Genomic DNA, 14941 nt, shown 5'->3' with positions numbered 1-14941 from the left:
TCTTTTAACAATTGTTCCTAGGAGCTTGTGATAAAGTTGTCAAACTAAAAGGCTAAACTTACCTTAAACATATGTACTACTCAAATGACTATCATAAAAGTTTCCATATCACTCAGATTCTTGCACTAAGAGCAGAATGTTATCATAAAAATAAAACAAGAAGATTTAGTCATGACGAGAGAACAATCCATAGATAATCTTTTATAATGCCTTTTCAATGACAAATCTATTGTTTACCTGCAATAGCAAACCAGTCACAAAACCTTGCTGAAGAGGATGGCCAAATGGAGATCCACCAAGCAATGCGTCTCGAATTCGATCATTGAAGCTGAATCAAAACATAAAATTCACTTAATAGCAAGACTTTCTTACTGCTAATTTCTGTGATATTAATTATTTACGGAGAGAAAAATTGAACATCCTTTGACGCAGTCAAAAAAAAAATGTTACTATAATTCAAAATTCTATGTGCATTTTGAATGGTTGGTATTTAAGGGTGGTAAGCCCCTTCCCTGAGCAATTTTTGGATTTTGTATAGTCTTTTGCCTAGCCTTTGACGCTTTTTTAACATACTTCTCAAAAATAAAATTAAAAAATCCAACATGATTTTCTTCATTTTCAGTATTCCCTTCATCAGCATGATCCTCTTCTTGATAAACTGAGGCCTAGAAGAACCAAGCTTTAAGGGATTATAGCTATCTGAGTCGCAAGAAGTAATTAGATATTACTTAATGGTTTCACATGCAATCAAGGTAATCCATCTTTTCCATGGGCACTTTAAATGAGTTACTCAGTTAGGAAAAGCTACAGTTTATTGTCCTTCTAATCCAAAGGGCAACAGATGCTGACATTTGCAAGTTAACATGTTAACCATGGTGACTTAATCTAAGGAATCAATATACATTATACTTACTCTTTTGCATGAACCAGCCACTGGAACACAAAGAAAAAAAGATGTTACACCATATCTTAGGATGAGAAACTAACAAAAAAGTCTATACCTCCCAATTCCAGTTCCACATAGGTTGAACTGCGATGCATTTATCCCACGTCCATTTTTTGCCACTTCGCCAAAATCCCATCCTTCACCATATCTACAAAAAGCAATGTTATCAACCGAAGGTAGATGAAATTGATGCATATAAAGGAGGCAATGGTACAGGAATCACACAACGGTAATGATACAACCAAAATGTCTAGAAGGAGAGGAACAGCTCAATAATTCCATGCTTACATGTAAATACTAGAACCATCAACTCCCCTTGTATCCTTTGATAGGCCATTAAGCACACTTCTTGCTTTAACCTGTATTCAAAATAAGTTATCTTTTAACAGCACGGATTTCGTGCATTGGGTACTATCACTCAAACAAAAAGGTCAAGAATATCCTCTTCTTTTCTTTTTTTTGTGTGTTATGTAGGGTATCTTAGGCCATCTTCTGCGCACCAGACTAAGTTCTTATAGCCCGAACAAGCCTTTTGGAACAGGTTTCCCTGCAGTCCGTGGCCTCAAGGGTTTTATATTGGTTGGGGGAATCAAACCTAAGACCTAGAGGGAGTAGACCCCTAAGCCCCTGGCCTCAAGCCACTACGCCAACCCCTTGAGGTTGGTCAAGAATATCCAATCCAAGACGTTTTTCATATTCCAGCAATGCCTCTATATTTCTATCAAGAATTAGTTTCTTAAGATTGTCGTTCAGATGTCTATCAACATCCATCATTTTATGATATATTGAAACATTGATATCTATTTCATAACAAACCATACAATAATACAAACTAATAATCTCACATATTAATAAAGATCATATTACTCGTGATGGCTAACCCTTAAACATGTATATATCATCAAAATTCAATCAAGTCGTCAGTAGGGAATATGAACTTGCAAGTTGCAAACAAGTAACCAAGAATTGGAATATGTCGCAGCATTAAGTTGTGACTTGTGACAACTCTAACTGGAAGATAGGTGACTAGAATTATTCAAATTTGTTTATAAAATGCTTAAGTAACATAAAAATCATTGATAAGAAGAGTGAGGTGTTTCATACCATAGTACGTTTCATAATATGACCCATAAGGTCAAATCGAAACCCATCAACCTGCAAGACAGCCATGAAGTGAAATACCAATTATGTTAAAGAACCCCAAATGAATATCCAAATCCATGAATAATAACCAGAGTGTAGTGTGCAGCTTACAATAATAAATTCTTCAGCAAGAAAACAAGTTATCAATATGCTAAACACACCACTAAAAGAGAAACAGAGCGAGATTCCCTATCTTGATAACGAGTATAACAAGATCTTTTTCTCAAAGTTAATTCATACTACAATTTAGATTACAGCATTAGAGTTCCTATCTTTAACCATCAACGTCATCTTTAAATAGTTCCTATCTTTAAACCTAAGCGTCATCTTTAAATAAATTTCTCACCCTTTTACAGTTTACCCACTATAATGGTCTCAATCTGTCAAATACTCTTGCACAAATATGTATTTGCGTATAAGTTAGCACATGTAATTCTAAGCATATGGAATGGGAGTTTTGAGATGCTCACAAAAGCACAAGAAGCTCATTGTATTTACATGAAGAGGCACCAAACCAAACTAAGCCTTATGTCCCAATCAAGTGGAGTCAGCTAAAAAGGCATCACTTTCCCATAATTAAAATCAAATGCACTTAAGTCCTCTGTTTTAGCTATTTATCATCTTCAATAATCACATCAGACACATGTTGTGAGGTAAAACAGACCTTCCAGACATCAACTTTGTGCAAGTTTCAAGTGGATAAGTGTAGCTTAACCACACGTGGGGGTGATAGTGGTAATAACAATGGCAACAAAACCAATAATGATCGTGACAATGATGATGCTGATCAAATAAGAAATCATAGCAACAATATTAACAACAACAACAACCTTATCTTAAGTGCTTGCAAGGAGAGGGTGGGAGTTCAACTCCCCCTAGATGCCTAATCTAACAACTAATTACTGACTTTCGCTGATCAAAAATAAATAAATCTTATCTTTGTTTTAGCTGCTGTTGCCACAGTTGCGTAATCATTGTTATTACAAAAATTGACAATAAGGAAACTCAACCCATCAAAGCCTAAAATTCCAATTTTCTAGGCAATCATTTCTTCCTAACAGCCTCAACACATGTTCTTCATGTTAGAATATGTTAGAATATTTCCTATTTTATTCTTATGCATATTCAGTATATTTATGTGCTATAATGGGCCGGTCCCTTATTTATGCCTTGGGACACTCCTGTAGTTATGCTTAAATGATTTAATATAAAAGGGGATGAGATACCACTCATACCTCTAACTTCACTCTTCTCAAAACTTACATGATATCAGAACCACTCTAAAAAAAATAAAAAAATCCTAGAAACCACAACCCTATAGCCACCATCACACCACCACACCAGCCGCAGCCCCCCTAGGGTTCCGACAGCACCAGTCGCAGTCTGTTAGGGCTCCGATAGTCCTAGCCGCATCCTCCTAGGGCTTCAACAACACCCTAGGGCTCGTCGGAGCCTCCATTTTCCCAGCCTAGGTCTGTCGGCAGGTTTGGAGGTCCAATCGGGGGTGATTTTCCTCCCTCCTCAGGCTGTCAATAGACGCTAGGAGCCTTGGTTCAATCGGGTGGCTCTCTTGGGTCTGGGTTGCTTTGAAGTCCTTAATCGGTGACCATTAGTGCTTAGTCTCTCTCTTCATGTAATTCTTTTCTATCTATTTTCTGTCTCCTCCAAAAAAAATATATATATATTCTTCCATCTTCTGGGTTTGTGATTAGACCAGTGTTTGTTTGTGAGGGTTCCTTAGTAGAGTATTCATGGCGGAATTGACTAGTGAGTCTACTACTTCGCAGCTTGCTCCTCAAGGCGCGAGTCCTATTTTGCTTCCTACTATGACTGATTCCCTCAACCTTAGCCAAAAAATCAACACCTCTCTCTTTAATGGTCAGAATTATCTGGCATGGTCACAAAGTTTGACTTTTTTTATAAAAGCAAAGGGAAGATGGGATATGTTGATGGGCCCGTTCAGGACCCCAATACCACATATCCGGGTTATGATCAATTGGAGATTACCAATTCTCTTATCATGGGCTGGTTGATACATTCAATGGTTCCGGAGATTGGTGAGGGATACTTATCTATGGACACAGCACAGGATATTTGGGAGGCTGTGGCCACTACGTATTCCCGCAAAGGAAATTTTTCACAGACTTTTAAGTTGCGATGATCCATTGACCAGTCCGTCCAGGGTGAGATGACTCTCCTCCAATATGTTACTTTCCTTACCAATGGGTGGAAGAGAGTTGATCATCTTCAAGACTACAAGCATGTCTATCCCACTGATTCTGCTGGTTACCAAAAATTTGTTGAATAAGTGCAGGCCTTCAAGTTTTTGGATGGTCTGAATGTGGAGTTTGATCCTGTTCGGAGTCATGTGCTTGGTATAGATGTGCTTCCTTCTCTCCAAGAAGCGTTTGCTTATGTGCAGAATGAGGAGAGTCGTCGTTCTGCTATGCTTTCATCTGTCTCTTCTGATCGATCTGCCCCGGTTTCTACACCCTCTAGAGATGGGGATCATGGTTCCCATCCTACTTCTAAGAAGGATACCCTCTTCTGTGCCTATTGTCGTCACCCTCGCCACACCCGTGAGACTTGTGGGAAGTTGCATGGGCCGCCATCTAGAGGTCGTGGAGATCGGTCTGGTTCTCGAGAGGGCCGCTCCAGTCAGTCTAGAGGCCAAGGGCCCAATGCTCGAACCCATCATTCTGATACAGTTGAGCCACAGTCCTCAGCTCCTGTTGTTTCATCTGCTAATATCTTTGGGTTTTTTACTTCTGAATTGGAGGTTGCTCTTCACCACTTGCTAGACCGTTGGGCATCTAGTTCATCTTTAGGTAACTTTGCCCATTCAAGTAACTTAACTTCTTCTACAAGTGTTTTCCTATCTCATCAAACGTTGCCTTGGATTATCAATTCAGGTGCTTCAGATCATATGTCAGGGTCTTCTAATTTGTTCTCCGCATATTCCCCTTCTTCAGGACAAGATAAAGTTCAAATTGCTGATGGTACCATTTCTTCTGTGTTTGAGAAAAGTTTAATTCATGTCACTGCTTCCCTTCCTTTGTCTTCTTTACTACATGTTCCCAATTTTAGTGTTAATCTTTTATCTTTGAGTCATATTACTTAAGACTTAAATTGTAGTGTGACCTTTTTTTTTCCTAATCATTGTCTGATTCAGGACCTTATCACGAGGAAGATGATTGGCAGTGGTAGAAACAAGAATGGTCTCTATATCCTGGATTAAGCAGACAAGCTAACTCATTCATCAATTCAATTACCATCTACCAAGGAAGACTTTCTGAGTTTCACTGTGAGTCATGTCAACTTGAAAAACAACACAGAGTTTCTTTTGCTTCTTCTATTAATAAAAGTTTAGTTCATTTTTCATTGATTCATTATGATGTATGGGATCCTTCTCGTTTTGTGTCTTTAAAGGGTCAAAGATGGTTTGTCACCTTTATTGCTGATTATTCTAAGACCACTTGGGTGTATCTTATGAAAGACAAATGTGAGGTTTTTTCTGTATTCTAAAATTTTCATAAAATGATTTGCACTCAGTTTGGGGCGGTTGTCAAAATTTTGCGTTCTAATAATGGGGAGAAATACATTGACTCTGGCCTTGCCAGCTATTTTGCCACTCATGGTATTATTCAATACCCCTCAACAGAATGGTGTTGCAGAGCGTAAAAACTGCCATCTTCTTGATATTGCACGTTGTCTGTCCTTTGAAATGTGTGTTCCTCAATCATATTTGGGGGGAAGTTGATCTCACTACAACCTTCCTCATCAATAGTCTGCCTACCCAAGTTCTCCACAAACTCCTCTTCAGGTTTTGTTAGGGTCACACTCTTCTAGTTTCTCTATTCTTTCCAAAACCTTTAGGTATGTGTGCATTGTTCATAACCATTCTCTTACCCGTGGTAAGTTGGATCCTAGGTCTCTTCGGTGTGTCTTCCTGGGTTACTTCACTACATAAAAGGGCTACAAGTGTTATCATCCACCCTCTCAGAAATGGTTTGTCTCTATGAATGTGTCTTTCTTTGAGTCTCAGTTCTACTTCCTGTCCTCACCGGTGTCCTAGTCATCCTTTCAAGGGGAGCCTTGGTGTGAAGCAATTTCTATATCACTACTTGTATCACTACCATTAATGATTGAGCAGGTTGAGAATGGTAATGGTGACCTAACTATTGAGAATGTTGAATCTAAATCCACAATGAAAAATGGAAAAGTTTATGTCAAGGACAAGGATAGAAAAAAAGTTACTTGGGTATAAGAGACCAATTCGGATTCTCCACTGCTATCTTCTCCTTCTGATGAGTGTCCAGAATCCTCTTCTTTTGATGAAATTCCAAGGAACTCTATTATTTCTGATCTAGATGTTCCCATTGCTAAAAGGAAGGGGATTAGGTCTTGTATTCAACATCCTATTTCTCATTTTGTCTCCTATACTAATCTGTCTTCTTTCTATAAAGCTTTTCTGTCTAAAGTTTCTTCTGTGAGTCTTCTTTCTAATTTTCCGGATGCTCTTTCTACTACTGAGTGAAAGTATGCCATGATAGAGAAGATGAGAGTCCTTGCTAAAAATGACACTTGAGAATTAGCTGAGTTACCTATGGGCAAACGATTTGTTGGATGTAAGTGGGTGTACACCGTGAAGCACAAAGCCGATGGTTCAATTGAACGTTATAAGACAAGATTGGTGGCCAAGGGCTTTACGCAGACTTACAGAGTAGACTACCAAGAGACATTTGCACCTGTTGCTAAGATGAACTTTGTCAGAGTCCTCTCCCTTGCCTCTAATCTCGACTAGCCTCTCCATCAATTTGATGTGAAGAATGCTTTCCTCCATGGAGATTTGGAAGAAGTGTACATGGACATTTCCCCAGACTTTGAGGGTGTTAAAACCAAAGGAAAAGTGTGCCAACTGCACAAGTCACTTTATAGACTTAAATAGTCTCCTAGGGCTTAGTTTGAGAGATTTACTCAAGCCATACTGCGATATGGTTTCAAATAGAGTCAAACTGACCATAATTTATTTGTGAAACACTCCTCACATGGCAAGACGACAGCTCTTATTGTCTATGTGGATGATATTATACTCACAGACGATGATGTTGAAGAGGTTTCTCAGTTAAAAGAGTATTTAGCCAATGAGTTTGAAATCAAAGACTTACGCAACTTGAAGTACTTTCTAGGTATTGAGGTTGCTCGGTCCAAAGATGGCATCTTCATATGTCAAAGAAAGTACATGCTTGATTTGCTAAAAGAAACTAGAATGCTTGGAAGTGAAGGTTGTGATACACCACTAGAGCCTGCACTTAAGCTTAGTGAGGATCAAGGAGGCAAGCCTGTAGACAGTGGGAGATACCAGAGGCTAGTGGGTAAGCTTATCTACTTATCCCATTCGCGTCCTGACATTGCTATTGCAGTGAGTATGATTAGTCAATTTATGCATGCTCCACGTGCAATTCACTTAGAGGCAGTTATGCAGATTCTGAGGTACTTTATGTCTTCTCCAGGAAAGGGTTTCTATTTCTCAAAATATAGTAATCTTAGTGTGGAGGCATATACAAATGCTAATTGGGCTGAATCAGTCACTGATAGAAGGTCAACCTCTGGCTATTGTACCTTTGTTGGAGAAAATCTAGTTACTTGGAAAAGCAAGAAACAGAATGTAGTTGCGAGATCCAATGCAAAGACTGAATTCAGAGCTATGACTCAGGATGTGTGAGAGCTATTATGGATCAGATTATTTTTGAGGGATTTGGAGATTTATCAGACAGATTCTATGAGGCTATACCATGACAATAAGGCAACCATCAATATAGCTCACAATCCGGTTCAGCATGACAGGACCAAGTATGTGGAGATTGGTAGGCATTTTATCTAGGAAAAACTCACTAGTAGCACTATATGTATGCCATTCGTGAGGTCTGGGGACCAACTGGCTGATATTCTCACCAAAGGATTAGAAAATAAACCATTCAGTGACATTCTCAACAAGCTGAGCATAAGAGATATTTTTGCACCAACTTGAGGGGAAGTGTTAAAATGTGTTAGAATATGTTAGAATATTTCCTATTTTATTCTTATGTATATTCAGTATCTTTATGTGCTATAATGGGCTGATCCCTTATTTTGGGCCGGTCCCTTATTTATACCTTAGGGCACTCCTGTAATTATGCTTAAATGATTTGATATATAAGGGGATGAGATACCACTCATATCTCTAACTTTTCTCTTCTCAAAACTTACACTTCATAGCCTTCTAACTCTCCTGGCACGCTCAATGTGAATCAGTTCACTCATTTGAACAAATAGAAATGAATACGTAAATGAACACGTCCAGGAATCACAATCATGTATCATCAGACAGAATTCTTTCATGATGCCCAACTAAAAGCATGTAAAAACTAAAAGATCTTCAAAAAGTTTATTTTATATATTCAGAAAGAGGCTGAGACAAAAGCATACAAGCATCATTGCAAATCATACAATTCTGTAATCCAGTACTCAAGTGATCGTACATCAATCTGTGTGCTGTATAAGTTTTAGAAGAGACCAGAGTATTGTTTATTCAAATTTGAAGCATATCAACTTCTTTAACATTAATGTACAAAACATAACCAAAACTAAAAATCAATGTCAAAACATATCTAGCAATGAGAAGAACAGTGTGCCAGCATCTTCGAGGTATCTGCAAAATTTGAAGTGCAAGAAAAGACCAAATAATTGTATCCAACCAAGACAAAGAAAGCCCATATTATATAATAAACTAAGCTCTGCAAACCCCATGACAGTTGCCACCAACGCTAATTTGTAATTTATCATAAGCCAGAATCAGAATGAACCAGAATTCTTGACCAGGCGCATAATTCCAAGCTAAACACATTGGATACATGCTTATTGAAATGCATAAGTAACACAACAAACGGATAGCCCTTCTTGCACAAATAAAAAATATGATATTTGTGCATCTGCTATTTAATTTAATAAATTGTTATATCTGAACATAGAATTCTTTATATCCATAAAACAGTTGCAGGAGCACTGCAAGCTGTGTCTATGCATCACTGGGACTCAGCTTTGTGCTAATTTCATTAGAAATGGCATCAACAGCATTCAAATAAATTAATCACCATTCAAGTCCTCCCATCATTAACTTTGAGATGAACCTACAAATTTCTGACAACAAAACAACTGAAGAAAATTGCAGTAGGTTTTGATACTTCAAAACCAACATTAATGGACATGAAAATCTCTAGAAATACAGGAATTAGGTAAAGTATCTATTAAGTTTCTTCCATAAACAAATTAACGACACGCAATTTGACTTTCATTTCAACAAGTATATACTTAAATCACCTTGATGCCTAAGTTTAGTTAAACCACTCATTAAAATCGGTGCATTAATAAATCTTCCCAAAACATACAATTTCAGAGGCTTCACTTTGAGAGTAGTTTCAGCAGCAGGTTTAATATGTAGCCAGAAACATCAACATGGAGAATGAGAAACCCAAAACACAATATTTTGAATATCATAGGGCTCCGCTTGAATTATTAAGGAATAAAAAAGTGAAACAATGAGAACAATCACCTTATATTGAACTGTCCAGCACAAAAGATCGTCAATAATCAAACGTTCAACCATAAAATGCTCACTGGCAGTGTTATTTACACAAGTGCTATGCTCAATGCAACCATCATTGTTCAACCTGAGGTAGTAACCTGGAACAATCTGTGAAGAACTTTTTGTCATGACAGGAGTATGAAGAGACCTTTTTCAAAAAATGTAAATAAAGGAAGGAAAGAAAGATATTAGGCAAGATAATAATTATACATACAAGCCGACCCCATGTGATGGGACTTAAGGTTTGGTTTGGTTTGGTTATAATAATATACATACACAGAAATCGCATAATCAGAAGCAGATGTTAAAGTAATGGCTGACAAGAAGGCTAAAAATACAACATAGGAATCAACTCATGACCTTGTCAAGAACAGAGTTCTCATCAAATGGACCACTTCCATGCAAATGGTTATAGACAACATCCAACACAACGCGAAGGCCAATATGGTTAAGTGCCTGCAACAAAAATGTCTTTAATACACAATACTAATCATTTATTATCTAATAAAACCAATGTGACTCTTGCCTGAACTGGGGAAAACATTAACACAATATCAGGAATTCTTCATGCAAAAGGAAATATAAAGTACGGACCTGCACCATCTTTCTAAACTCAATTGTACGACATGGACCATTTGGATTGCTTGCATAGCTTCCTTTAGGAACTCCCCATATAACAGGATTGTAGCTTTGTTCAGCACAAGAACATAGTATAATTTTCCACACAAAAAGAAAATGGACTATTAGCATATACAATTCGAAAATAACAACAACAATAATAATAATAATAATATACTTCATCTAAATTGACAATCAGGAACATGAGATCATACCCCCAGTTGTACCCATCCTCATTTTGGATGGCCGTGATATGATCTTGCTGTTCATCTGAATCTGGTGGAAACGATTCCAACACCTGGTTATCTGGTAAAGCCCTCATATGATTTAGTGGAATAATCCAAAGAGGCCAAAAGATTAAAGATAAATTAACCAAACTTTGTTTGTCATTTACAAAACTAATTTCGCTATAAAATAAAAGAGAGGGAACAAGTTGGATTCGGGATATTTAGCAAAAACAGATCTCAATGTGACACAAGTTTTTAGCATATCAGATGCATATTAGCAAAATGTGGGACATGAAAAAAAAAAATTTATTGGAGTTAGATGCATCTACAAGACCAACATTTGTACTCCATTTATGTGGACACATACTTAGAAAATCATAGTAGACCTTAGTGTCATCAAAAATCAATAATCATGTATCATATAAACAAATCGTTATAAAACCTACGCCATAGTTTAGAAGTTAGGAACACCAACCCCATCAAAATATGAAAGTTGTTAAATTTTTGAAGTTAGTTAACATACTCCTGCAAATTTGTTTTCCACGTCGGGAAAAACATGCACTAGCCTATTTTGACCACCAAAGATAAAGATATGAGGCAACAATGAGGAGCTCCAGATACAAAAGGTTAAGACCCAAATATCTCCTTCAACCATTTAGGCCTAAACCCAAGCCCATACCTTCTTCCTGTCTATCGGCAACTCTATCTTCCCAAGGAGCCCAGTCGGCCAGAGTAGCCTCTCACCCACACTATCGTCTGTCATCCCACAGTCCAACCAGGCCATCGTCAGTCTCCTAAGGGGTCTGTCGGCACTCTAGGGCCTCACCCAGGCCATCGTCAGTCCATTAGGGGGTCTATCGGTAGCTTCTCTGGCACCATAGGGCCTGTCGACAGCCCCTCTGGCTTCCTTGGCTTTTATCGGCATCTTCTAGGTTGCCGTCAAATACTGGCAAGGACACTGATTATGGGTTGGATGATCTATTCTATGGTTCCGAAGATTGGAGAGGGCTACTTGTCTATGGACACTGCTCAAAAGGGAAACTTCTCACAGGCTTTCGAGTTACGTCGATCCATTGAAAAGTCGGTACAAGGTGAGCAAACTATCCTCCAGTATTTACCTTCCTTAGCAATGGGGTGGAAGCAACTTGATCACCTTCAGGATTACAAGCCTGTCCATCCCACTGATTCTACTGGTTACTGGAAGTTTGTGGTGCAAGAGCGGGTCTTCAAGTTCTTAGAAGGCCTAAATGTGGAGTATGATCCGGTTCGGAGCAAAGTAATTGGCATGGATGTGCTTCCTTCTCTCCAAGAAGCCTTTGCTTTTATGCGGAATGAGGAAAGTTTCCGTTCTGCGATGCTTCCTTCTGCTACTACTGATTGCTCGGACTTGGTTTCTACACCCTCTCGCAATGGCAACCGTGTGACTCATGGTTCTCGTCCTTCCTCTGAGAAGGATAACCTTTACTATGACTATTGTCGTCGCCCTTGCCACAAACGAGAAACTTGTTGGAAGCTGCATGGAACTCCCTCTGATGGCCAAGGCGACTGTCCTGGTACTCGAGGGGGTCGGTCTAGTACTAGAAGCTGCAGGATCAATGCATGAGCCCATCTTTCAGACACTGTTGAGCCACCATCTTCATCTTCAGTAGTCTCCTCCGCTGCTGATATTTCGAGATTATCTGCCTCGAATTTTGAGATTGCTCTGCGCCACTTGCTAGACCGTCGAGCCTGCACTTCTGCTACAGGTGCACCCTCTTCTTCATTTGCCAATTCAGGTAACTCAGCTTCCTCCCTTTGCCCATTGCTATCTCATACAACTATACCATGGATTATTGATTCTGGTGCTTCCGACCATATGTCTGGCTCTTCTAATTTATTTTCAGAGTATAACCCCTCCTCAGGTCAAGAAAAAGTGCGTATTGTAGATGGTACCATTTCGTCTGTGTCAGAGAGGTTTAATTCATGCCACCTCTTTCCTTCTTTTGTCTTCTGTCCTCCATGTTCCCAATTTCAGTGTTAATCTTTTATCTTTGAGTCGTATTATCCGTGACTTAAATTGTAGCGTGACATTTTTTTCCTGATCACCGTCTTTTTCAGAACCTTATCACGAGGAAGAGGATTGGCAGTGGTAGAGAGGAACATGGGCTTTACATTTTGGATCGGACCGACACGCTGGCTCATTTATCTATGTAGTTACCATCCACCAAAGAAGACATTTAGCTGTGGCACCGTCACTTAGGACATCCCTCTTTTTTATTACTTAAGCCTTTATTTCCCTCTGTTTTTGAGAAAAATAATGTGTTAGATTTTCAATGTGAGTCTTGTCAAATTGAAAAACAACATAGAGCCTCTTTTGCTCCTTCTATTAATAAAAATTAGTTCCCTTTTCTTTGATTCATTCTGAAGTATGGAGTCAATCCCGTTTTGTGTCTTTAATCGGTCATAAATGGTTTGTTACCTTCATAGATGATTGCTCCAGGGCCATTTGGGTCTATTTGATGAAAGATAAAAGTGAGGCTTTTTCTGTATTTCAAAACTTCCATAAAATAGTTTGTACTCAGTTTGGGGCAATTGTTAAAATTCTACGTTTTGTTAATGGGAGGTAACATATTGACTCTGGTCTTGCCACTTACTTCGCCACACATGGCATTATTCACCAGACTTTATGCACTAATACCCCTCAACAAAATGGTGTTGTAGAATGCAAAAATCACCATCTCCTTGATGTCGCCCATTGTCTATCCTTTCAGATGCGGGTTCCTCGATCCTATTGGGGGGAAGCGGTTCTCACTAATGCTTATTTGATTAATCGTCTTTCTACCCAAGTCCTGCAAAAACAAACACATCTTCAAGTTTTGTTCGGGTCTACCTCTTCTAGGTTCTCCATTTCTCCTAAGAACGTTGGTTGTGTTTGCTTTGTCCATAATCATTCTCCCACTCATGGAAAATTGGATCCTAGGTCAGTTAAGTGTGTTTTTCTGGGTTATTCTGCCACCCAAAAGAGTTATAAGTGTTATCACCCTCCCACTCGCAAATGGTTTGTCTCCATGGATGTCACTTTCTTTGAGTCTCAGCCTTACTTTCCGCCTTCCCCAGTATCCCGGTCATCTCTTCAGAGGAAGCCTTGGTATGAAGAGATTCCTGTTCCACCTGTTTCTCTTCCGCCAATGGTTGAACAGATAGAGGATAATGAGCCAGCAGTTGTTGAGGACAAGAAAGTAGGCAAAGTTTATATTAGGGACAAGGACAGACAGCAAGTCACCTGGATGCAAGAGCCTACTCTCCCTCCACTACTGCCAACTTCTTCCCCAGATAAGTGTCCAGAGTCAACCTCATCTCCTACGAGTCTAGGTAATTCTATTCTAGTATTCCTATTCCTGATAAGAAGTTGGCAATAGTGGAGCCTATTCCTGGATGCAAGAGCCTACTCTCCCTGCACTACTGCCAACTTCTTCTCTAGATGAGTGTCCAGAATCAACCTCATCTCCTACGAGTCCAGGTAATTCTACTCTAGTACTCCTATTCATGATGTTTTTGATCTTGATGTTCACATTGCTAATAGAAAAGGAGTTAGGTAATGTACTCAACATCCTATTACTAATCATGTCTCTTATTCTAATCTATTTTCCTCATATAAAGTCTTTCTGTCTAAAGTGTCTTCTGTGATTTTACCTACCACTTTTCAGGATGCTATCTCTATTCCTGAATGGAAACATGCCATGATGGAAGAGATGAAAGCTCTCAGCCTCTGTGAGAATCTTACTCTCTCTTGCTACAAATTTGGATTGGCCACTTTATCAGTTTGATGTAAAGAATGTCTTCCTTCATGGAGACCTAGCAGACGAGGTCTATATGGATATTCCTCCTGATTTTACGGATGCTAAGTCCAAAGATAAAGTATGCAGGCTCCGAAAGTCGCTTTACGGACTAAAGCAGTCCCCTAAGGCTTGATTTGAAAGGTTTGCTCAAGCTATGCTGAAATATGGATTCAAACAGAGTCAAACTGATCACACCTTGTTTGTAAAACACTCCTCACATGGTAAGACCACAACTCCCATTGTTTATGTTGATGATGTTGTTTTGACAAGGGATGACATTGAGGAGATCCCTCGGTTGAAGGAATACTTAGCCAAGGAGTTTGAAATCAAAGACTTGGGTCATTTGAAGTATTTTTGGGTATTTAAGTAGCTAGGAGCAAGGATGGTATCTTTATATGTCGGAGAAAATATGTGCTTGACTTGCTAAAGGAAATTGGACTGCTTGGAGGTAGACCATGTGATACACCTCCAGAACCAAGCCAAAAGCTTACGCTATGTTTGGATTGAGTGATTTGGAGAGAAAAGAAAAGAAATGGAGAGATATGTATTTCTCTTATTTGTTTGG

At 38.9% G+C, this 14941-nt stretch overlaps 1 protein-coding gene across 1 annotated transcript in view; it reads right to left on the bottom strand.

Moving 5' to 3' along the window:
• Positions 1 to 14941, bottom strand: part of LDA (limit dextrinase) — a 52123-nt gene that overhangs the window by 27154 nt on the left and 10028 nt on the right. The window contains exons 10-17 of the mRNA XM_028213039.2: positions 10547 to 10637; positions 10308 to 10401; positions 10074 to 10169; positions 9681 to 9821; positions 2051 to 2101; positions 1235 to 1305; positions 1002 to 1094; positions 238 to 328 (exon numbers count right to left, since the gene is read on the bottom strand). Of these exons, the coding sequence (XP_028068840.2) occupies positions 238 to 328; positions 1002 to 1094; positions 1235 to 1305; positions 2051 to 2101; positions 9681 to 9821; positions 10074 to 10169; positions 10308 to 10401; positions 10547 to 10637 (728 nt within the window). The remainder of the gene's footprint in view (positions 1 to 237; positions 329 to 1001; positions 1095 to 1234; positions 1306 to 2050; positions 2102 to 9680; positions 9822 to 10073; positions 10170 to 10307; positions 10402 to 10546; positions 10638 to 14941) is intronic.

The sequence above is a fragment of the Camellia sinensis genome, chromosome 8 (assembly GCF_055761805.1).
Source record: "Camellia sinensis isolate YWXY chromosome 8, ASM5576180v1, whole genome shotgun sequence".
In the NCBI taxonomy this organism is placed as follows: Eukaryota; Viridiplantae; Streptophyta; class Magnoliopsida; order Ericales; family Theaceae; genus Camellia; species Camellia sinensis.
The sequence above is the reverse complement of the archived record's forward strand: the minus strand, read 5'-3'. Positions and strand labels throughout refer to the sequence as shown.